The 25835-nt window shown below is 30.6% G+C and overlaps 3 protein-coding genes and 1 non-coding gene across 6 annotated transcripts in view; 2 read left to right on the forward strand and 2 right to left on the reverse strand.

Moving 5' to 3' along the window:
- Positions 1–95: 95 nt before the first annotated feature.
- Positions 96–25835, forward strand: part of LOC111422295 (synaptotagmin-15-like) — a 75887-nt gene continuing 50147 nt past the window's right edge. For 2 of the 3 annotated variants that reach the window (XM_071196159.1, XM_071196157.1), the window contains exons 1-2: positions 436–511; positions 588–829. The gene's annotated coding sequence lies outside the window, so the exon portion shown is untranslated. Of the gene's footprint in view, positions 158–435; positions 512–587; positions 830–25835 lie in introns of those variants that run through there. The other variant, XM_071196158.1, reaches the window with a different exon arrangement.
- TRNAS-GCU (transfer RNA serine (anticodon GCU)) lies at positions 1011–1092 on the forward strand. Its single transcript has one exon. It is a non-coding gene; the product is annotated as a tRNA-Ser (tRNA).
- LOC111422294 (trichohyalin-like) lies at positions 9104–24439 on the reverse strand. The gene is made up of 2 exons (XM_071196156.1): positions 23035–24439; positions 9104–14746 (listed from the first exon to the last, which is right to left on the reverse strand). The coding sequence occupies exons 1-2, from the start codon at positions 24324–24326 to the stop codon at positions 9172–9174; spliced, it is 6867 nt and encodes a 2288-aa protein (XP_071052257.1). The 5' UTR covers positions 24327–24439; the 3' UTR covers positions 9104–9171.
- The window catches only part of LOC111419379 (26S proteasome regulatory subunit Rpt1), a 79438-nt gene continuing 67908 nt past the window's right edge, over positions 14306–25835 (reverse strand). Inside the window, exon 6 of the transcript XR_011640454.1 lies at positions 14306–14366. The gene's annotated coding sequence lies outside the window, so the exon portion shown is untranslated. The remainder of the gene's footprint in view (positions 14367–25835) is intronic.

Here is a 25835-nt window from a genome sequence, read left to right on the forward strand (position 1 = left end):
TTTAATCCATTTTTTTACATTTCGAAGTTGCTTGCACTGTTTCGTTTCGCTTTTGTTTTTTATAGCGTCCTAAAAACGAGTAAGGCGTCCTTTTGGTTTCTTTTATTATAAAAAGTTTTTAAAGCAATCTAAATCATCAGAAGTGAACGATTTTATGGTAAATATAACGTTTATTTACTTATTAACTTAATTAACAATCATGTGTATCAAGAATAACGATAAATACGATGTTGCATCATCATAATTATGATGAATTTAACGTTATTTCTCTTCGTATTAACAAAGGATTGTTTTTTAATCCTTAATTATTTAATATTCACTTTATTAATTGTTTATTAATATAAAATCCCTTTGATTATAACTTTTTATTAACCTCACTTTTTTAAAACGATTTAACAAAAAGAAAATAGATGGCGCCACTTCAAACCCCAACAATCACAACAAAATGTGTTTTTTAAATTTATTTTTGATTCCCTTTTCCAAGTAATTGGCAATTTCCGATGGAAAAGTGGTAAAATCGTGCTACAAAGCGCTTTGTTTTTCTAAAAGGTTCACTTTATTTTTTTTTTCAATTCCAATCAACCCAGGAAAACCTAACCTAGCATTCCGCAACCCCTGGAGGTGATCGTTCACGTTCGGACGATGTCGTGGCCGTTCGACGTTATGAAAAGTGTGGGCGAAATCTTCGGTGGTGGTTTTCGTTGCTCCGGGAAAGCGGGGAAAGCTCATTCTACCCCTAAAGCTCCGGTGTGTCGTCACGTTTCCGGTTGGGTTGCGTATAACGAGGACAAGATAAATCGTTCGTGTCGTTTCAAGTTTATTAAAAAAGGTAAGTGAAATTTTTTGAGGAAAAATAAAATTTCTTGTTGTCTTACTAAATTTTGTGATAAAGAAAAAAGTTATATAATAAGGATAACTTTTTTATTAATAATTTTATATTATTGGTTGTTTTATTTAAAATTTTAAACGAAACTAAATTGGAGTTGCTTAATTTCAAAGTTTAAAGAGAAGACGAGGTGGCCGAGTGGTTAAGGCGTTGGACTGCTAATCCAATGGGCTCTGCCCGCGTGGGTTCGAATCCCATCCTCGTCGGTTTCTTTTTAACATAATTTTTTTTTTTGATTTTATCTTTTTTATTATTAATTAATCTAATAAAAATAATATAAATTAAATTATGACGAGAAAAAATCGCTTCATACCACACGATTTAGTGCGAAAATGATACGTAATTATCTAATAAAAGAGGAAAATTTGAAAGGTGATTAAAATTATTCATCCCTGGGTAATAACATCGGCTCGGATGAACTCGAATGAACAATGGGATTCGAGGTTAATAATGGAAAATAAATGTTTTCGATCAGCATTTCGATGAAAACGAATTTTTGAATTATTTATTTGGGTTTGCTATATCCTCCGGGAAATACCTTTTCATTTATTTTCATTTTTTTTATTTGCTTTTATATATTGGGATTCGTTTTTACTTTTAAAGGAGAATGTAGATTTATAGACACATTTAAAAACCTCTTTGTTTTGATTCAAATTTTCAAAGTTTCATAAAAATTAGTTATATAGAGTAGAACAAAAGTTTCGAATACCCATAACTTGTCTTTAAACTAAGAAGAGACAACTTCTTACTTTAAAACAGCTGGGAAATTCAGCTCCAGCTTTCATAACATGGTATAGGAGGTCTGCTAGGGGATGTATTTGCACTTGGGAGTCCATCTTTGGTAGTCTTGAAGCTTCCATACATTCAACATGGCCTCTCATTTCTGTCTTCTTTTGTAGGCCAACCTCACAATGTCCTTTTATGATGAGGATGCCCTTTTAATGACCTTAGCTGCTTCATCTCTGCTGTTCTGAGAATTCTTTTCGTTTTGCTATATTATGTCAAAATTCCTTTGGTTGTTTTGAGCTATAACTTCTTCTTGGAAGTTCCTGCAGCTCGTAATATTAACGCCAATATATTAAAAACTCATGACTTTGTTTCATAGGCTTATTGATATCGATTTTTCAGCACGTCAGTTATTATTTTGCCTATCATCAAGTTGAAGACCTCACAGTTTGTACTGCCTCCCTGTCGTATGCTTATTTGTATGGGTATTCTGCGTGTTACTCCTTCTATTCTTATTATTGTCCTTATAAAAGAGGAAGACTGAAAAGAAGCTAAATATAGCAAAGAAATCTAACAGGAACTGGAAAAACAAGAACGGGGCTGGGCAAATAGGTAGAAGATTGGAAAAAGGGTATAAAGGCAAGAAAAATATTAAAGAGGTTTCTTATTCTTGGAATAAACTAAACAAACTAAGAATAGAAGAGAAAGACTGAGCAGAGTCTGGAAAGACAAGAAGGAGACTTTGGCAGTTATGGTCTCCAGCTTTATCATGGTGAAAGTTAATTGAAAAAGGACACAGGTTGATCCACGATGATTGATAGAATGGTAAACCCACGTTGATTAATAGTACCGAATTAAACCAATAAATAATCATCGTGAATCAAGCTGTGTCCTTTTTCAAGGAAGGAGATTAGTCAGAAAGTCCTTCCTCCCTGACCAATGGACTGGAACGAGAGTAGGAAAAGGAGAAGGAGTCTGAACAGAGACTAGCAAGATAGGAAGAAGATAAAAGGGATACTGGAACAAGGCTAGTAAAAGAAGAAAGAGGCTGTACGGAGACTGAAAAAGCAAGAAAGAAAGAGACTGGGAAAAGATTGTAAAATCGAAATTGCCACTAGACATAAAAAAAAGATTGAAAAGAAATTAGTAATAGAAGAACAAGATTGACAGAGACTGAAAATACGAGATGGGCACTGTTAGCAAGAGAAACACATTGAACAGAGACTGGTTAGAGCGGAGGGTTATTGGAACGAAGCTACAAAAAGAAAAGAAAAGAAGAAGGAGGCTCCACAGAGACTGGAGAACCAAGAAGAAGACTAGGTAAAAAGGAACTAGACTGGGAAGAGCTAAACATAGAAAAGAAAGATTGGAAGGGAATTAGTAATAGAATAGAAAGACTGACAGAGACTGAAAATAAGATATAGGAACTGCTAGCAAAAGAAACAGACTGAATAGAGGCTGGAACGATATAAAGGAGACTGGACAGAAAGTGAACAGAGACTGAGAAGACAAAAAGGAGCTTAGAAATAGGCCGTAAATATAAAGAAGGTACTAAAGAGAGAAGAACGAAACAGAAAAGAGACTTGTAGCAAAAAAAATGTAATAATTTTAGCAGATGGAACTACAGGGTGAATCACGGAAAACGGAGTTTTTTGGAACGCATCGTTCTCAGGTCGTGATGGTGGTTATGGTGTGAACGCAACTCCCCTCGAGTTGCCATTTAGGCCATTTAGTATCAACCATGCTACTATGGATTCGAGATTACCGCGGCTTTGCTTATGACTTATGACACGTACGTGAAAAACGGTGAATCAGTGATAACAATCCAACGTCTCTTCAAGTAGAAATTGCACATCTCTCATCATGGTGATACCATTCCTAGGTGAGTTAAGGGGGTGAAAGATAATTTTTACATTTTCTTTTAGTGTTTTTACCTAACCTTTTTTTATTATAATTTAACATTTAATAAAAGAACGGTTAATAAAAGACCACTTGTCATTATATAATCGAAACGATACAATAAAGCTTAAATCTGAGCTGCAAAACAAAAAACTGGTTTCTGTGGTTGACGCATTTGCGTCTCTGTAGATAATCTGACTCAACACAATCAAATAGATTATTAAAACTTAGGTTTAGAGCTATAGTCTGAACTACAATTAAGTAAAAATATGAAAAAGTTTTAAACATTCCCCAAAAATGTGTACAAATTGGTAAAACGACTAATTCTTCGACCAAACTTTTTTTGTTATTTATCAGTTTTTATTGGCTCAACATTTTTATGTGTTATACATCAAGGACAGTAGAATCTAACAGCACTGCTACAACCATTGTTGTGACAACGTGCCCGCTCACTACGTCACACAATTTGCCACGCCCAGTTAGCTGTATTTTGTTCTGTGCATTTACTGTGTATTTTTAGAGGTTATATCGTAGACGTATTATTATTATTTTTGAAGTTTTATTTTTCTTAGACGAATTAATGTCTACCATATAACCTCTAAAAACACGCGGCAAACGCATAAAACTCAATGACAGTTAACTGGGCGTGGCAAATAGTGTGACGTAGAGTGCGGGCAACCAATCCGTAGTGGGTTAGAAAACAACAATGGATGTCCTTTGTCCTAGATAATAATGCGTTGCTCCTTTACAGTTTTTTAAATCGTTAATGAACTTTTCATTAAGTCTTTTGATAAAATCTGTTATTTTTGGCATGTTTAGATCCTTATGAAGTTGGTCGTTTCTAATATACCATAGTGCATTTGTTGCTATTCTTAGGATTTTATTTTGAAATACCACTAGTTTACGCAGATTAGTTTTAGAACTGTTAGACCATACACAACTGGCATATGTTAATGCACTTATTAAATTTTTGGTTGATGTGAAAGCTCCAGTTAAGTCTGGTATCGAGATATGCTCCAAGATATTTAACAGCCTCTCTTGACCATTCTACAGCCTGGTTGTTAGTTAATACCACTGGCAGTTCTTCGGAATCTTCGTAGTGTGAACAGTTGGTATGTCGTGAACATAAGTGTAGTAAAACCAAGCTTTGAGGTTTAATTTAAAATAAGTTTCATTCCTTAATTTCAATAAATACGGCTTCCAGGAATTTTTAAATTATCATCTTTTTTGACACTTTTGGGTTATTCGAAAATGTAAGTTTTGCTTCAAAAATTTTTTTCTCTATATTTTTCCAATCCAACCCAACTATTATTATACATCATTTTAAAGAGAAAGCTTTGAGCTTTAATTTAAAATAAGTTTCATTCCTTAATTTCAATAAATACGGCTTCCAGGAATTTTTAAATTAGCATCTTTTTTGACACTTTTAGGTTATTCGAAAATGTAAGTTTTGTTTCAAAATTTTTTTTCTCTATATTTTTCCAATCCAACCCAACAATTATTATACATCATTTTAAAGAGAAAGCTTTGAGCTTTAATTTAAAATAAGATTCATTCCTTAATTTCAATAAATACGGCTTCCAGGAATTTTTAAATTATCATCTTTTTTGACACTTTTAGGTTATTCGAAGATGTAAGTTTTGTTTCAACATTTTTTTTCTCTATATTTTTCCAATCCAACCCAACAATTATTATACATCATTTTAAAGAGAAAGCTTTGAGCTTTAATTTAAAATAAGTTTCATTCCTTAATTTCAATAAATACGGCTTCCAGGAATTTTTAAATTAGCATCTTTTTTGACACTTTTAGGTTATTCGAAAATGTAAGTTTTGTTTCAAAATTTTTTTTCGCTATATTTTTCCAATCCAACCCAACAATTATTATACATCACTTTAAAGAGAAAGCTTTGAGCTTTAATTTAAAATAAGTTTCATTCCTTAATTTCAATAAATACGGCTTCCAGGAATTTTTAAATTAGCATCTTTTTTGACACTTTTAGGTTATACGAAAAAGTAAGTTTTGTTTCAAAATTTTTTTTCTCTATATTTTTCCAATCCAACCCAACAATTGTTATACATCATTTTAAAGAGAAAGCTTTAAGCTTCAATTTAAAATAAGTTTTATTTCTTAATTCCAATAAACACGGTTTCCAGGAATTTTTGAATTAGCATCTTTTTTGACACTTTTAGGTTATTCGAAAATGTAAGTTTTGTTTCAAAATTTTTTTTCTCTATATTTTTCCAATCCAACCCAACAATTATTATACATCACTTTAAAGAGAAAGCTTTGAGCTTTAATTTAAAATAAGTTTCATTCCTTAATTTCAATAAATACGGCTTCCAGGAATTTTTAAATTAGCATCTTTTTTGACACTTTTAGGTTATTCGAAAATGTAAGTTTTGTTTCAACATTTTTTTTCTCTATATTTTTCCAATTCAACCCAACAATTATTAGACATCATTTTAAAGAGAAAGCTTTGAGCTTTAATTTAAAATAGGTTTCATTCCTTAATTTCAATAAATACGGCTTCCAAGAATTTTTAAATTAGCATCTTTTTTGACACTTTTGGGTTATTCGAAAATGTAAGTTTTGCTTCAAAAATTTTTTTCTCTACATTTAACCCAATAATTATTATACATCATTTTAAAGAGAAAGCTTTGAGCTTTAATTTAAAATAAGTTTCATTCCTTAATTTCAATAATTACCGCTTCCAGGAATTTTTAAATTAGCATCTTTTTTGACACTTTTAGGTTATTCGACTATGTAACTTTTGTTACAACATTTTTTTTCTCTATATTTTTCCAATCCAACCCAACAATTATTATACATCATTTTAAAGAGAAAGCTTTGAGCTTTAATTTAAAATAAGTTTCATTCCTTAATTTCAATAAATACGGCTTCCAGGAATTTTTAAATTAGCATCTTTTTTGACACTTTTAGGTTATTCGACTATGTAACTTTTGTTACAACATTTTTTTTCTCTATATTTTTCCAATCCAACCCAACAATTATTATACATCATTTTAAAGAGAAAGATTTGAGCTTTAATTTAAAATAAGTTTCATTCCTTAATTTCAATAAATACGGCTTCCAGGAATTTTTAAATTAGCATCTTTTTTTGACACTTTTAGGTTATTCGAAAATGTAAGTTTTGTTTCAAAAATTTTTTTCTCTATATTTTTCCAATCCAACCCAACAATTATTATACATCATTTTAAAGAGAAAGCTTTGAGCTTTAATTTAAAATAAGTTTCATTCCTTAATTTCAATAAATACGGCTTCCAGGAATTTTTAAATTAGCATCTTTTTTGACACTTTTAGGTTATTCGAAAATGTAAGTTTTGTTTCAAAATTTTTTTTCTCTATATTTTTCCAATCCAACCCAACAATTATTATACATCATTTTAAAGAGAAAGCTTTGAGCTTTAATTTAAAATAAGTTTCATTCCTTAATTTCAATAAATACGGCTTCCAGGAATTTTTAAATTAGCATCTTTTTTGACACTTTTGGGTTATTCGAAAATGTAAGTTTTGCTTCAAAATTTTTTTTCTCTATATTTAACCCAACAATTATTATACATCATTTTAAAGAGAAAGCTTTGAGCTTTAATTTAAAATAAGTTTCATTCCTTAATTTCAATAAATACGGCTTCCAAGAATTTTTAAATTAGCATCTTTTTTGACACTTTTAGGTTATTCGAAAATGTAAGTTTTGTTTCGAAATTTTTTTTCTCAATATTTTTCCAATCCAACCCAACAATGATTATACATCATTTTAAAGAGAAAGATTTGAGCTTTAATTTAAAATAAGTTTCATTCCTTAATTTCAATAAATACGGCTTCCAGGAATTTTTAAATTAGCATCTTTTTTGACACTTTTAGGTTATTCGACTATGTAACTTTTGTTACAACATTTTTTTTCTCTATATTTTTCCAATCCAACCCAACAATTATTATACATCATTTTAAAGAGAAAGATTTGAGCTTTAATTTAAAATAAGTTTCATTCCTTAATTTCAATAAATACGGCTTCCAGGAATTTTTAAATTAGCATCTTTTTTTGACACTTTTAGGTTATTCGAAAATGTAAGTTTTGTTTCAAAAATTTTTTTCTCTATATTTTTCCAATCCAACCCAACAATTATTATACATCATTTTAAAGAGAAAGCTTTGAGCTTTAATTTAAAATAAGTTTCATTCCTTAATTTCAATAAATACGGCTTCCAGGAATTTTTAAATTAGCATCTTTTTTGACACTTTTAGGTTATTCGAAAATGTAAGTTTTGTTTCAAAATTTTTTTTCTCTATATTTTTCCAATCCAACCCAACAATTATTATACATCATTTTAAAGAGAAAGCTTTGAGCTTTAATTTAAAATAAGTTTCATTCCTTAATTTCAATAAATACGGCTTCCAGGAATTTTTAAATTAGCATCTTTTTTGACACTTTTGGGTTATTCGAAAATGTAAGTTTTGCTTCAAAATTTTTTTTCTCTATATTTAACCCAACAATTATTATACATCATTTTAAAGAGAAAGCTTTGAGCTTTAATTTAAAATAAGTTTCATTCCTTAATTTCAATAAATACGGCTTCCAAGAATTTTTAAATTAGCATCTTTTTTGACACTTTTAGGTTATTCGAAAATGTAAGTTTTGTTTCGAAATTTTTTTTCTCAATATTTTTCCAATCCAACCCAACAATGATTATACATCATTTTAAAGAGAAAGATTTGAGCTTTAATTTAAAATAAGTTTCATTCCTTAATTTTAATAAATACGGCTTCCAGGAATTTTTAAATTAGCATCTTTTTTGACACTTTTAGGTTATTCGAAAATGTAAGTTTTGTTTCCAAATTTTTTTTCTCTATATTTAACCCAACAATTATTATACATCATTTTAAAGAGAAAGCTTTGAGCTTTAATTTAAAATAAGTTTCATTCCTTAATTTCAATAAATACGGCTTCCAGGAATTTTTAAATTAGCATCTTTTTTGACACTTTTAGGTTATTCGAAAATGTAAGTTTTGTTTCAAAATTTTTTTTCTCTATATTTTTCCAATCCAACCCAACAATTATTATACATCACTTTAAAGTGAAAACTTTAAGCTTCAATTTAAAATAAGTTTTATTTCTTAATTTCAGTAAACACGGTTTCCAGGAATTTTTGAATTAGCATCTTTTTTGACACTTAGACTATGCGAAAAATGAGTACTCTTTCTCAAATAAATCCCAACATGATCTGCAATCAACCGACAAGTTTTAACTGAATCACCAATGATTAAAAAACTTATTAAGTTTCTTGTTCTTACTTATTTGATTCATTTTTGCAATGGAATGAAGGCATAATCTTTCTTTCCGGAAGAGAAATTAATTATACAACAGCTGTTTTAAGGCCACCTTATGGTTGAGAAAGAAATAAAAAATCTTGCTGCTTTTTTTTTCTTAAATTATTTGCATAATAACGAAGAGATTCATCAACGTGACCCACTAACACATTTAGGTGCGTTAAAAACGAATGCTTTCTTCGTATTAAAATAACTTTTTATTATAAACCAGTTCTATTTTTATCTCATAATCAGAAAAAATTGAATCAAATTTTTTTTAGAATTTATTTACATTATTAATTACATTTTTTTATAAAAAAAATCTTAAAAGTATCTAAATAGGTGCATAAAAATACAATCTTTTACTAGGATCTTTAATAATTTTTGGTACCCTCTTCGTCGTCGTTAAAATTTTTTCGGTAGTCCTTTCATACTTTTCTTCATCATCATCATCATCATCATCGGGAACATTTTCTTCTTGAAAAAACGTTTCGGTTATCTCAAAATTATTCTTCTCTTTTAAAGTATTGATTCTCTCCGCCAATTTAGGATCTTCAAAAAAATCTTTGGGGATTATTTTACCCGATTTTTTAACATCTTCATCATTATTATTTGATTCTTCATTTTCTTCGGGTTTATAATTCCTCGTTATTTTAATTTGTACCTTTTTATACTTATAATTCCCCCCATTCTTTTTATTCGTATCGGAATCTTTAATTTCGACATTTTCACGATTTATTTTCGGTTGATTTAATTTTAAAAAATCAGTTTGATTGATTACATTTAACGTGATACTCCTCGGAGTCGGATTAAAAGCTTCAATATCATTCCTCGATTTAATCGAATAATCCCTACGATGATTCCTCGGAATTTCATAATTTCTTCGATGCAAATTTCTTCGATTTCTTATATTTTCATCAACATTTTTATTTTTTTCCGTTGTTGAGCGAAATCTACTCCTTCCTCTTTGTCTCCTTTGATTTAAACTCGGTTTTAAAGTCCTCGGAGATGAATTAACTCTCTTTCTTGACACAATTATAATCGGAGTGGTTGGTTTTGATGAAGTTGTTGGGATTTCAATCGTTTGGATTTGAGGGGTTGTTGTTAAAACTTCAATTTCTTCATCTTGTATTTTCTTCGTGTTGGGATTTCTTCGTATGTTGGTGTATTTTGATGTATCAATTGGCGTTTTTGGACTGTAATCTTTGGTTTTTGGCACAAATTCGGAAATATCAAAAACAGGAAGTGGCGAATCTAATCCTAAGATGCCTTGAACTCCCGGCGAATTTTGTATTTCTTCTTTATTTATTTCTATTTCTTCGTCTTTTTTCGTTGATTTTACTTCTTGATCATTTTTTTCATTATTTTTTGGATCCAAATACACTTTATAAGATTTATCTTCTTTAAGTTTTTTCAATATTGAGAGATACTCAGGAAGCCCTGTACTTGTATTATTTGATTCACTCGAAGTAACAGCATTCTTTGTGATATCTTCCTCCTCTTTTTTAGGATCCTCAATAATCGTATAATTCGGATTACTCTTTAATATTTTAATATAATCTAAATAATTCGGACCTGGTGGTGGCGTTGGTGGAAATCTTTTAACCTCCTTCTTCTTCGCAGGCGGATGTGTTGCTTCCTCAACATAATCATACTCCACTTCTTCTTCCTCCTTTTTTTCGGGTTTATCATAAACAATTTTCCCAGTTTTCTCGTCATAATGGAAATTTCGATTACGATGCGGAACATAATCATCGATTTCTTCAGCAGTTTCGTTTTTATTCCTTCTTATTTCCGAGTATAAAGTGCTTCCCCGATTTCTTTTGATTCTTCTTCGTTTATTCGATATTTTACTTTGTTCTCGATTATAAAAATTTGGGTGTCTATAAGGTTCTTTAGGTGGTGGTCTTAATCCGTTATATATAAATTTTTCCATTTGATCAGAAGATGAGGTTTCTTCATCTTCTTCGATTTCTTTAGGCTTTTCTTGTTTTCTTTTTGGAGGGGGATTCCTGTATATAGGGGGTGGTTTTTTAACAATAATAATTTCGTCAGCATCTTTATGTTCTTCTAAAATCCTCATTGGTAATTTCTTTTTTCTTTCCGTTGGTACCGGAGTTGGTAAAAATGGTCTCATTGTTGTTCTTATTTTTGAATAACGATTCATATTCCGAATTGGTTTCCTCCTAACATAAATCTCTTCATTATTCGACTCGCTCATTGCAACATCTTTTTTATCCTCATTCGAATTTTTTATATTATTAATTATATCAGCAAAAACATTTAATTGTTCACTTGGTTTAATTTCTTGTTTATAATGAACTTCGCTAAAATATTCATCAGCTTCTTTTTCTTTAATTTGAGGTTTCTGATTATATCTTTGCGGATATCTTCTTTCCATGATCCCCCTTATAACCGGATTAACCGGATTAGGTCTTCTTTTAATAATTCTTCGCCTCATCACGTAAGGTTCAGCTTTTGGCAAACTCTCCGATTTTCCCAACCTTGACGAAGAAGAAATCGTTCCATCGTATTCTTCACTAAATATAGGGTTATCTAACGGGTTTTCCCCGAAATATTTCTTCTTTAAACAATCAATTTGATTCGATAATTTCCCTTTTATTCTCGTTTTAGGATCATACTCAGTTTTATTAATTGGATTGATATCTTCAGTTTCAGGACAATCAGTTTCTTCAACTCGATCGTAAAGAACCATTTGATTTGTCGTTTTTGTTAGAATCGTTTCTGGATTTTCTGCGTAACGAAATCCGGATGATTTATCGAAATTTTTTGAGTTATAATTTGGGTATTTTTCAACGGAACGTTTTTTACGGATTAATTTTCTTCCAAACATTTCTTCTCCCATCACGTTTTCGATTATATCTTCTTCATCGTCTGGTGATTCTCTTCTTATTAAATGTTGAGCTTGTGGAATTCTCGGTGAAATCTTTTTATTAAATTTTTTTCTTAAATTTGGTTTTTCTGGTTTTTGCAATTCTTCAGAAGAAACTTCTCTGGACTCTCGTTTTCTACTTCTAGGTTGTCTTCTTTCTGAGGAATCCTCTTCAGATGTTTCTTCATCAGAAATTTCACGAGAATCATCTTCTATTGAATCACTTTCTTCAGATTCATCATCTCTTATCTCTTTATCATTTCTTTCTTCAAATTTATCATTCACTTTTCTTAAATCGTCTTCATTTTCATTTTCTTTATTTTTTCTTTCTTCTTCCTTATCATCATTATTTCTTTCTTCCAAAGGTTTTTGAAATGGACGTGGACGAGGTAATTCTTCAATCCTACTTTTATATTGATTTATATCTTCAACTTCTTCTTTCGCTGGATAGACCACTCTAAATTCAATTGGATTTGGATTCAAATTTTCATTTTTTCTTTCTTTTTCAAAAGTTTTCTTCCATTTTTCTCTATCTTCTAAATATAACTTAGGATAATTATCTTCTTTATCATCGTTTTCTTTAATTACACTTCGTGTTTCACTTGGAGTTACATTTTGAGTTTTATTTGGAGCTTTAAACTTTCTTCTTCCTCTTTCTGATTGAAAGTTTTTTGGAGAAGTATCTTTTTGCTCATTATTTATTTTTGGTATCATTTCTGTTTCAGAATTTATTCTTACTTTTGGATAAAGTTCTTCAACAATCCCTTTGACTTCTTGTTTTAAACTTTCTTCATTTACAACTTGAAAGTTTTTTGGAGAAATATCTTTTTGCTCATTATTTTTTTTTGGAATTATTTCTGTTGCAGAATTTGGATAAAGTTCTTCAATTATAAAAGGATACTGATTCTTTTTGACTCCTTGTTTTAAATTTTCTTCATTTACAACTTGAAAGCTTTTTTGAGAAATATCTTTTTGTTCATTATTTATTTTTGGAATTATTTCTCTTTCAGAATTTATTCTTGCTTTTGGATAAACTTGTTCAATTATAAAAGGATACTTAATCTCTTTCACTCCTTGTTTTGAATTTTCTTCATTTACAACTTGAAAGCTTTTTTGAGAAATTTCTTTTTGCTCATTATTTATTTTTGGAATTATTTTTGTTTCAGAATCTATTTTTGCTTTTGGATAAAGTTCTTCAATCCTTTTCACTCCTTGTTTTGATTCTTCTTCATTTACAACTTGAAAGCTTTTTTGAGAAATATCTTTTTGCTCATTATTTATTTTTGGAATTATTTCTCTTTCAGAATCTATTCTTGCTTTTGGATAAAGTTCTTCAATCCTTTTGACTTCTTGTTTTAAATTTTCCTCATTTACAACTTGAAAGCTTTTTTGAGAAATATCTTTCTGCTCATTATTTATTTTTGGAATTATTTCTCTTTCAGAATTAATCCTTGATTTCGGATAAAGATCTTCAATTATAAAAGGATACTTAATCTCTTTGACGTCTTGTTTTAAACTTTTTTCAGTTACATCTTCTTTTATTGGAAGATTTTGGTTAGATTCTTCGATTTCGATTGGAAAAAAAGTTTGTGGCTTAACATTATTAAGAAACTTTTGATCTAGTTGTACTTCTGGTTTATTTATTTTAATTTCTTGATCTTTTATATCTTCAACCTCAATTTTAGCTTTTCTTGGTTTCTCATTTCCATTCTCTTCGTAATTATGAGGTTCTGGATAAAATAATTGGATATTTTCTAACAAAATTGGAACGAATTCTTCGTACCCTTCTTCATTAGATTTATTTTCTTCATCATTAACAATTTTCTTCCCTTCATCAACTTTCTCCTTATCATTTTTCATTATTTTTGGACTATGCAATTCGTAATAATCTTGAACTGATTGTGGTTTTCGTTTAAAATTTCTCAAATCTCTTCTTGAAATTAATAAGGGATAAAAAAATTGATTTTGTTTTAATCTACGATGATGATTTCTTCTTTCAGCATCATCATTTACTCTTTTATAGTCTTCTCGTTCAAGATTTTTTTCTTCAACATAATTTTTTTCATTTCTTTTCTCATTTTCCTCCTTATCTTCTTTTACCTCATCTTTTTCTTCATATTTTCTTCCAATTTCTTCATTTCTTGTCACATTTTCTTCATTTTTTGTTCCATTTTCATCAACTTTTAAAACAAAATTCTTTTCAACATTTTTCAAAACAGGTTTAACCTTAATTTCTTCAAGTTCGATTTTTTTCGGAATCTTTTCAACCTCAATATATCTTCTTGGGATTTCTTCCGGTTCGTATCGTTCATAACGGATTGTTGTTGGAACAACCGGAATTTGTTGATAATATTGGACGAGAACTGGTTGTTGGGGAGCTTGGGCTGGGAAATTAACTCCTTTTAACTGAAAAGAATCCATGTAATACTTCTCCAATGTTTTTTTGAGTTGATCTTCGTTCACATATTGATTCGTTTGAGGAATTTCTTCGATATTATCACCGGATTCAATCACAGCTTTTCTTTTCTTTATGTTAGAAGGTGGTAAAGTTGGGTTTAAAATGTTTTTTCGTTTTTCTTGAATTTTTCTTAGACGTTCTTCACCAATTTTTCGATTTAATGGTTTATTTTTTTTAGGTTCTTCTTTTATAATTTCGATTATTTTAGGTTTATGAGTTGTTAATGGCAATTCTAAAGATTTTTCTTGCACAATTCGAACTGGATCAACCATTTTTACCTCAACATTTTCTTTTAATGCCTTTTTTACATTTAAAGGTGCCTTTTCCAAAACATTTTCTTTTTTAACCGTCTTAGAAGTGGTTGTTGTAATTTCATCCGGAGGTAAAGTAAAATAATCATTAATATTATCAAATCTATATTGTTGAAACCAATCTTCATTCTCATAAGTAAAATATTTCGATGGTTCACCTTCTCTAGTTACAATTGCATCCTTTTCTTTATTTTCATTCTCATTTCCTTTCTCATTTTTTTCCTTATTTTCATTCTCTTTGATTTTTCTGCAACAATATGACACAAATAAAAAAAAATCAGTAAATAACCTACTCCAATTGTATTAGTTCGCGTTTCCTGTTCGCGAAAAGTTGGTCGCCTTTCACTTTTTCGAATGGAAGTTGAAGGTTGTTGCCGGTAAAACAAGTTAAAAAACGAATAAGAACGTTTTCTTATCACCGAGCGAAAGTGTTTAAGCGGCGTATTCGATTATGTTAATAAAAAGTAGGAATGAAAGAAAAAATGGATTAGGAAGTGAAGTGGAAAAATGTTAAAATGGATTAGATACAGGAAATGAACGGTTTGAATTTGCTTTTATATTAAATTATAGTATATAAAGTTTGAAATGAAAATCGCGGTTTTAGACACTAAAGATTTTGTAATTAGCGACTAGCTCCCACAATGTTACGTTACCGTTGGGAATTAGTTTACAGCGAGTGCTTCTTGATATGAAACAACGCATTGCGACAATAAAAGTGGTCATGAATAAATTCTATGGTGAAGATGTAATTTGCTAAAACGTTTTGTGAGTTATGAAAAATGGTCCAAATTTGTTCTTACCCTGTTAATTTCTGTTTTATTTTTATCTAAGACTTAATTGAATGAAAAGGTCAACAAATTGATGATTGTGCAATCGGTTTTGTGCTATTGCGGTTCTTCTCATTACAAATAGAACCGATTTAGAAGCAAAAATAATGGCATTCCATAAATTAACTCAGAACAAATAATCATTGCTACAGTAATATGTATGTGCATCATAATTGCCCAACAAGATACAATTTTGTGCCATGATAAAACTGCGTTGCCTCAATACACAATAATGATATGTACAGGGTGGTTCAAATTCGATGTCCGAATAGGCTAACTCGAAAACTATAAGAGTTACAGGCCAAAATTGAAAATATCGTAAAACCCGCAAATGTAATTATCTTGGTTATTATTATAGGTGGAGTATTATAACTAAGATATTATATGGACACTTTTTTACAGAGAATTTGATGACGTAGTCAAAAAAATTTTGTCGGTTTTAGATTTTGAGATATTATCACAATTTTCGTTTTTTTAAATGGAAACAACCACTTAATAAATTCGTTATTTTTTTCTGATTACAAAAATATAGGGTTTGACAGGTCTATTTCTTATTGTTTTAGAATAAAACTAAAAATAAACTTTTCTTTTAGTGTCGTCGAAGAAATCAAATTTACAGTTTCCTGTAAATTACGGTTCTATAATTTAACATATTTCTTATATTTGAAACAAATATATTTGTTAAACTGTTTAATTTATATATGTTTTACACAAAAGTTTGAATAGATTGCATTATTTCACATTTTTTATTACGATTTAATATTATTTTGAAATAACTTAATAAATTATCGATAGATGGCGCTCATGTTTTTTTTTTAATTCATATAAACATAGCAACATTTGTTTGTATTCAAAAATTTTCTGAAGTGTCACTTTAAAAATCCTGTTTTTAAGATAAATTACGAAAATTTTGAAAACTTTGACATGTTAGAGTGTTACATATTAAAAAATTATTTGTTTTTAAATACCAGAAGTTATCTTCGTATTTAATTGTTAACTTTTTAGATTTTACCTACCGCTCCGTAACTTACAGGAAACTGTAAATTTAATTTCCTCGACGACACTAGATGGAAATTTTATAAAAAAAGTTTATTTTTAGCTTTATTAAATTAAAATTTAATAAGTGAATAATCAGTGGTTGTTTCCATTTAAAAAAACGAAAATTCTCATGATATCTCAAAATCTAAAACCGAAAATTTTTTTTTGACTATGTCATAAAATTCTCTGTAAAAAAGTGTCCATATAATGTCGTAGTTATAATACTCCACCTATAATAATAACCAAGATAATTGCACTTATTGGTTTTACGATATTTTCAATTTTGGCCTCTAGGGGAAAAACAAAAGACGATAGCGCTATGAGCTTTTCGGCATTAGCAGTTTCTCGAAAAACGAGATCATGACATGTCAGCTACTTTTTTTCTAACTCTTATAGTTTCCGAGTTAGCCTATTCGGACATCGAATTTGAACCACCCTGTACAACTATAGCAATGCACTATAGCGACCTTGGCTGCTGTATACAGGGTGTCTCAGTGAGACCGTTGATTAGACGTTTCTGGGGTTCTAAAGCTGTATTGATTGAGTCCTAGAAATTTCTAATTACATCTCAATGTTCTTAAGATAACAGATGTGTTCAAGAACTTTATATAGGTTTTTTGATGATAAATAAAATAAACACTTTCCCCACTATATAGGCTTTCATGAAGTCGAAGCACTATTTCTACAGGATAATATTAGTCCAAACCTACAAAAAATGAGACCAACCTTCATTCGAGTTTGTATTCTTGCTGTGTTTATGACAAAAAGTTTTTTCTGGACGTGAAAAACGTGTACCTGGTAAAAAGTTGGGAAATGAAAGGTTATACAGGGTGATTCTCAACCTACACGCATAAACTTACGGATTTATTCGTTATGACAAAATAATGACCAATAGGAGAAAAAAGTTGTAGTAAAAGTTTTTTAGTTTCCTAGATATCTGATATATGCGATGACATGTAGATAAGGTGCTTTCCGGAAGATGGATAGGTTGAGAATCGCAAGAATTGCGAAATCGAATTCAGTCAATTGCGGATTTGGCCAGTTCAATTATGTATAGACAATATGGAATATCTTCGAACACTGGCTGTGATGTCATTTTAAAATGTTATCTGTATAAGAACCGACTGCTAGCAGTTATAAGTTGAACTTTTTTGTATACATAATATGTTATCGGTTCAAGGGGATAAAGTTGCGCTTTCAAAGTTGATGAGTGCCTCGCACAAGGTGTTTTTCCATTTCAATGAAAAACAGTTAGCAAGACAATTTCTTCTTGAAAATTCAAATCAATCGTTTTGGACACATGGTGCTTTTATGGCTGAAATCCATTAAGACATGCCGAAAAACATACCGAGTGAGTGAAGGTAGACTCTCCCAGTCGTACTTACGCTCAATGAGGAGAAAAGTATTTTAGGCATACATAATTGCTTTGATATGTATTGCAAAGAACTAATTGCGGGTCAAAGCCGCGTAACCTAACATCAGTTTAAGTCCAAAAAATGGTAACTGGTCAAATTCATAGACAGCTAATGAATATTATCACGTTGGAACGCCGAGGTGAAGAATAACATTAGATATTAGAAACATGAACAACTATGTCAGCACATGATGTTCTTCAAGAAATGTGATTTTTAACCTAATACGTCAAAACGGACGAGCATCTGAAAAAAACTTGTAATTAAAGAAAAGACTGGATGAGCTATCAGCTTCCAAAGACTAAAGAGGTTTTTGTATATCGATGAGGTAGTAAGAAGAGAGGTCTCGTAGAGGTCGTTCACAGATTTGTATCTATCGTAGTATAAGGATGATCATGCAAGTTAAATAGATGGTCTAGGAGCGAACCTCAATCTGTCTCATAGCGGCGACACGATGCTGTGTAGATAAACCTCTCTTTGCATTGGTCAATGAAAAAACATGTACAAGAAGTTCAGCTTTCAATATTATAAGGAATAAAGCGTGTAAAGGAAAAAATAGTCTTCTGCACCAAGAATCTAGTATTCTACCTGCAATATCTGGTTGTCTACTAGCAGTATCTATTAGCCAATATCTATTAATAGTATGTAGTCTTCTGCAAAAGGTAAAAAATCTTCCATTAGCAGTATCTAGTCTCCCTAAAGCAACAAGTTTTCTTCTGTACGAGAAATCTAGTCTTCTACCTGCAATATCTAGTCGTCTCCTAGCAATATCTATTAACCAATATCTATTAATAGTAACTGCAAATAGTAAAAAATCTTTAATTAACAGTATCTAATCAATCTAAAGCAACAAATAGTCTTCTGCAAGAAATATCTACTCTTCTACCAACAATATCTATGCGTCTACTAGCAGTATCTATTAGCCAATATCTATTAATAGTATATACTCTTCTGCAAATAGCAAAAAAATCTTATATTAACAGTATCTAGTCCCCCTAAAGCAACAAATAGTCTTCTGCAAGAAATATCTACTCTTCTATCAGCAATATTTATTAGACGATATCTATTAGGAGTATCTATCATCCATTAACAGCATCTTATCTTGAAATTTTACTATTATAATTGACATGTGATCGAACCAAAACGTTTTCATTAATCATGCAAGTTAAATAGATGACCTAGGAGCGAACCTCAATCTGTCTATTATCACATAGCGTCGACACGATGCTGTGTAGAGAACTCCTCTTTGCACTGGTCAATGAAAAAACATGTACAAGAAGTTCAGCTTTCAATATTATAAGGAATAAAGCGTAGTAGTCTCGCAGAAGCAAGAAATAGTCTTCTGCACGAAGAATCTAGTGTTCTACAAATACTAAAAAATCTGCTATTAACAGTATCTAGTCTCCATAAAGCAAAAAATTGTCTTCTGCACGAAAAACCTAGTGTTCTAGCAGCAATATCTAGTCGTCCACTAGCATTACCTTTTAGTCAATATCTATTAACAGTGTCTAGTCTTTTGCAAATGGTAAAAAATCTTCCATTAACAGTATCTAGTCCTCCTAAAGCAACAAATTGTCTTATGCACGAAACATCTAGTGTTCTTGCAACAATATCTAGTCGTCTACTAGCACTATCTCTTAGTCAATGTCTATTAACTGTGTCTTGTCTTATGCAAATGGTAAAAAATTTGTCATTAACAGTATCTAGTCCTCCTAAAGCAAAAAATTGTCTTTTGCACGAAATATCTAGTGTTCTAACAGCAATATCTAGTCGTCTACTAACACCATCTCCTAGTCAATATTTATTAACAGTGTCTAATCTTTTGCAAATGGTAAGAAATCTTCCATTAACAGTATTTAGTTTTCCAGAAACAAGAAATAGTCTTCTGCACAGTTTATACTAGCAATATCTAGTCGTGTACTAGCAGTATCTATTAGCCAATATCTATTAACAGTATGGAAATAGTAAAAAATCTTCCATTAACAGTATCTAGTCCCCCTAAAGCAACAAATTGTCTTATGCACGAAACATCTAGTGTTCTTGCAGCAATATCTAGTCGTCTACTAGCACTATCTCTTAGTCAATGTCTATTAACTGTGTCTTGTCTTGTGCAAATGGTAAAAAATCTGTCATTAACAGTATCTAATCCCCCTAAAGCAAAAAATTGTCTTCTGCACGAAATATCTAGTATTCTAGCAGTAATATCTAGTCATCTACTAACACCATCTCCTAGTCAATATTTATTAACAGTGTCTAATCTTTTGCAAATGGTAAGAAATCTTCCATTAACAGTATTTAATTTGCCATAAACAAGAAATAGTCTTCTGCACAGTTTTTACTAGCAATATCTAGTCGTGTACTAGCAGTATCTATTAGCCAATATCTATTAACAGTATGGAAATAGTAAAAAATCTTCCATTAACAGTATCTAGTCCCCCTAAAGCAACAAATTGTCTTATGCACGAAACATCTAGTGTTCTTGCAGCAATATCTAGTCGTCTACTAGCACTATCTCTTAGTCAATGTCTATTAACTGTGTCTTGTCTTGTGCAAATGGTAAAAAATCTGTCATTAACAGTATCTAATCCCCCTAAAGCAAAAAATTGTCTTCTGCACGAAATATCTAGTATTCTAGCAGTAATATCTAGTCATCTACTAACACCATCTCCTAGTCAATATTTATTAACAGTGTCTAATCTTTTGCAAATGGTAAGAAATCTTCCATTAACAGTATTTAATTTGCCAGAAACAAGAAATAGTCTTCTGCACAGTTTATACTAGCAATATCTAGTCGTGTACTAGCAGTATCTATTAGCCAATATCTATTAACAGTATGGAAATAGTAAAAAATCTTCCATTAACAGTATCTAGTCCCCCTAAAGCAACAAATTGTCTTATGCACGAAACATCTAGTGTTCTTGCAGCAATACCTAGTCGTCTACTAGCACTATCTCTTAGTCAATGTCTATTAACTGTGTCTTGTCTTGTGCAAATGGTAAAAAATCTGTCATTAACAGTATCTAATCCCCCTAAAGCAAAAAATTGTCTTCTGCACGAAATATCTAGTATTCTAGCAGTAATATCTAGTCATCTACTAACACCATCTCCTAGTCAATATTTATTAACAGTGTCTAATCTTTTGCAAATGGTAAGAAATCTTCCATTAACAGTATTTAATTTGCCATAAACAAGAAATAGTCTTCTGCACAGTTTATACTAGCAATATCTAGTCGTGTACTAGCAGTATCTATTAGCCAGTATCTATTAACAGTATGGAAATAGTAAAAAATCTTCCATTAACAGTATCTAGTCCCCCTAAAGCAACAAATTGTCTTATGCACGAAACATCTAGTGTTCTTGCAGCAATATCTAGTCGTCTACTAGCACTATCTCTTAGTCAATGTCTATTAACTGTGTCTTGTCTTGTGCAAATGGTAAAAAATCTGTCATTAACAGTATCTAATCCCCCTAAAGCAAAAAATTGTCTTCTGCACGAAATATCTAGTATTCTAGCAGTAATATCTAGTCATCTACTAACACCATCTCCTAGTCAATATTTATTAACAGTGTCTAATCTTTTGCAAATGGTAAGAAATCTTCCATTAACAGTATTTAATTTGCCAGAAACAAGAAATAGTATTCTGCATAGTTTATACTAGCAATATCTAGTCGTGTACTAGCAGTATCTATTAGCCAATATCTATTAACAGTATGGAAATAGTAAAAAATCTTCCATTAACAGTATCTAGTCCCCCCCTAAAGCAACAAATTGTCTTATGCACGAAACATCTAGTGTTCTTGCAGCAATATCTAGTCGTCTACTAGCACTATCTCTTAGTCAATGTCTATTAACTGTGTCTTGTCTTGTGCAAATGGTAAAAAAACTGTCATTAACAGTATCTAATCCCCCTAAAGCAAAAAATTGTCTTCTGCACGAAATATCTAGTGTTCTAGCAGAAATATCTAGTCGTCTACTAACACTATCTCCTAGTCAATATTTATTAACAGTGTCTAATCTTTTGCAAATGGTAAGAAATCTTCCATTAACAGTATTTAATTTGCCAGAAACAAGAAATAGTCTTCTGCACAGTTTATACTAGCAATATCTAGTCGTGTACTAGCAGTATCTATTAGCCAATATCTATTAATAGTATGTAGTCTTCTGCAAATAGTAAAAAATCTTCCATTAACAGTATCTAGTCCCTCTAAAGCAGCAAATAATCTTCTGCAAGAAGTATCTACTCTTCTACCAGCAATATTTATTAGGCGATATCTATTAGGAGTATCTAATATTGTACAAATAGTAAGAAATCATCCATTAACAGCATGTTATCTTGAAATTTCACGATTTTATGTCTTATTTTTGAAGTTTATACAAACGATAAAACGAAGATAAAAAAATAAAGTTTGTTACGAAAAGTTACACAAAGAAATAAAGTTTTAATTTGTATTACTTCGAAAATCATTAAAAATGCATGGAGAAGTCATGTTTACTTTAAAATCCATTTAAATTCTGGCGAATACTGCTCAAAGGCAATTGAAAAAACGAGAAAGTCAGAAACAGGAAGCGTTCAGAAAAAGTTTTGGATGGAAAATCGACCGTTTTATCTCTTAGAATTCCCGAAAGGAAGTTCTAAAAGGAATTAAAGTTGTGATTGCGGAAGATTGACGTAAAAGTGACCCATCGTTACTAAATTAACCGTAGAAAAATCCGGGAAACAAAATGAGATCCTCAGGGAGCAAAATCGTCCAAATCCGGGGAAATTGATGATGAATAATTGTCCAATTGTGGATTTGTTGAGTTATATATAGGTGGTTCACAAATCTCAACGTTGATACTTTATCATCATTATTTTGATATAACTTTATCAGTGAATAGAGTGATTGATATGAATGGTCGATCTCAATATCGAGGAGATAAAGATTAATATGTTTTAAATGATTTAATCTCCTACTCTAACAGACATCATTGCTGGATTAATCTCAACGTATGAAAAATATTGTTTTTAAGTTAAAAGCTTCAATTTTATTATAATGGAAACTTTTTCATTTAAAACTTTATGAAAATCTTATTATAATTTTTAAATCCGCTTAATCTCTTGTAATGCAGAGAAATTATTATATTTGAATTATAAAAAAAATATAAATTAAATTTTAATCTAGGTAAAAAAAAATAAAACCAAAAATAAATTCAACAATTTATTTATTTCAACAATATAATCATTTCTCTACATAAATCTACTTAATAATTTTCTTACCTTCTCGCCGTTCTTATTCTTCTCTCGTTAACTCTCGATTCACTTTCTTCTTTTTCCGGTTCATAACGATCGTGTCTCAAAATCTCTTCATTCTCACTTTCATCTTCCGGTCGAATTTCATCGCTTTTAATTTTTTGATTTTCTTCGTGAATTCTTTTATCTTTCTCGACTTTATCACCTTTTTTCTCACTACCACCGTGATCATAAGCGCTATCTTCGTATCCTTCTTCGGTATAAACAGTGTGAGCTTTACTATTTTTTTGAATCTCTTTTAATCGTTTATCTTTCTTTTTTTTAGATTTTTTCGAATTTCGCTTTGATGAGGATCGCCCTTTTTTCGGTATTCTTCTTTCGACGTCGCTTCTTCGTACTTGCGAGTAAGTTCGGTATGGAATGAAATCTTGGGGTTCTTCTTCGTGGTTGGTTTCGTCAGTGTTGTATCCTTCGGAGTATTTTTTTAAGTTGTTAAAATAACCTTCTCGTTCTTCGTCGTAAATGTTTTTGTTGTGATCGTAAATTTCAAATTCTCCGTTTTTATTGATGTTTTCGTGATCTGTTTCCGGGTAAAGGTGTTTGTGCACGGTTACGTGGGGTTTGTGTTTACGACCTTTTCTTGCCCATTGACCTTGACCTGGATAATTTACTTTAGTTGGAATTGGACCGGGATCTTCGTGATAACTTATTGGTTCTTTATAATTATCTTCATCAATTTCAGGTTCGTTTATTACTTTATCTTTATGATATTTTCTCTTAGAAAGTGTTTGAACGCTATTTCCTAATTGATTATTATTTTTCTCGTTGTTTTGGTCGCTTTTCGTTTCGAAAGGTATCGAGATAAATTTATCAAAAGTTTTTTGACTCTTTGAGATTTTTTGTGATTCCTCTTTTCCATTATCTTCTTCTAGATCTTTATTTTCATCATTAACTTTCTTTGGTCCATCTTTTCTTTGTTCATAAAACTCCAAATTTCTATTTCTAATCCCGCTATAACCATCTTCACCAACTTGCCTTAACCTTTCTAAATAAGCATTCATAATTTTTTCTTTCTCCACATCGTTGACGCCAGATTTTTCTTCAACTTTCTTAATCGCATCTTCAACTAACTCATCTTGCTTTTTAACAATTAGTGATGGGTTTAAATCTCGAAATAAATTAATTTCTTGGACACCAATCGTGGGGTCTTGAACGAGCACTCGAAGACTTTCTTCGTTTGGCCGAATTGGGACTTTAACACCATTTCCATTATAAACACAAACACTCGTATAGAAGACGATTACTTTTAAGAAAAACATTTTTAATCACATTATCTCTTCTTGTATTTTCTTTAACTTTAATCTGACTTGTTAGATATTCGCCGTTCACCACTGTTGTTAAACTCCGGATGAGAGGAGAGCTGAAGGATTTTAAAGTGTTGTTTAAACCTGGTGGTGGGATTAAGAACATAACGTAGTAGAAGGAGGTCTTTTTGAAGTGAAAGTATAAAGGAGAATATTATAAACGAACGTGGAGAATCGTATCGGTCTCAGGAAATCGGTAATTTAAGTTTGCGTGACAATTAATTCGTCTGGTTACAGATTTGGGTGCTAATTGAGAGTGCGTTAGGTTCTTTTTCTTATTTTTTTGTTCCACTCTGGTTGTTACCTAAGATTCTAGAAAGTTAATGAAAAGCGAAAAGGTTTAATTCTTTTTTGTTTTCTGCGATTTGCTTTAAACACCTCTTTATAAAGCTCTTTAATGAAGTGGCTCAAATTGTTAAGGAAGTGTGTACAATGATAATCCACGTGTTATCTTGAATCATTCAGGATTATGTAAATACTTCATGAGATAGACCTCGAAGTAATTAGAACTGGTCTCCTCGCAATACCAACGTCTAATTGGAAATTAAATCAGAATTCCACTTCAACATGTTTCAATTATTTAATAGAAATTGATGTTTGTAAAATAAATTTTTGGATTATTAAGATTTCTAAAAAAAACATAATTAACCATTAAAATGTCATCGAAACATCTAGAAATTTCTAGAAACACGTCGAAAGTCTCTAAACAGATGTTCGCATACTAATTTTTTAAATTGATTTTGAGAATTTTATGTATTTTGAATAGCTCTCCATTAAATCCATTCTTTACATTAGAACATCTAGAAATGTATTGGTACCACTTGGTTGTATTTAAACGTGTAAGGCGTGTTGTCTAATCCGGAATCTGGATCATATACTTTCTCAAAACATATGATGAGCGATAATTAGAATGTAGAAGGGGTTCCTTGAGCGAGTCTGAACTAATTCTTCTTTTATTGTTTGACCAATAAATCTTGGAATACTATTTGCTTTAATTTTTTTTATTGCACTCACTATGACAATTTGATAAATTTGTTGCTTTTTCAAGTTATTAATGATAAAACTTTGGAATCTGAGCATAGTACAAAAAAACTTTTGGAACAATACTTGTACCAAATTTTATTCTTAACAATATTGCTCTCTTGCACTTTTGCTCTTAGATGCGTCAATATCGAGAAAAATGCAAAAATTTGATGAATTTGTTGCTTTTTCAAGTAGTTAATGGTAAGACTCTGGAAATGGAGAATGTTACAAAAAAACTTTTGGAACAATAATTGTAGCAAATTTTATTGTTAACAATATTGCTCTCTTTCATTTTTGCTCTGAGATGCGTCAATATCGAGAAAAATGCAAATATTTGATGAATTTGTTGCTTTTTCAAGTAGTTAATGGTAAGACTCTGGAAATGGGGAATGTTACAAAAAAACTTTTGGAACAATAATTGTAGCACATTTTATTGTTAAC

This window comes from Onthophagus taurus, chromosome 5 (assembly GCF_036711975.1).
Source record: "Onthophagus taurus isolate NC chromosome 5, IU_Otau_3.0, whole genome shotgun sequence".
NCBI classification, from domain to species: domain Eukaryota; kingdom Metazoa; phylum Arthropoda; class Insecta; order Coleoptera; family Scarabaeidae; genus Onthophagus; species Onthophagus taurus.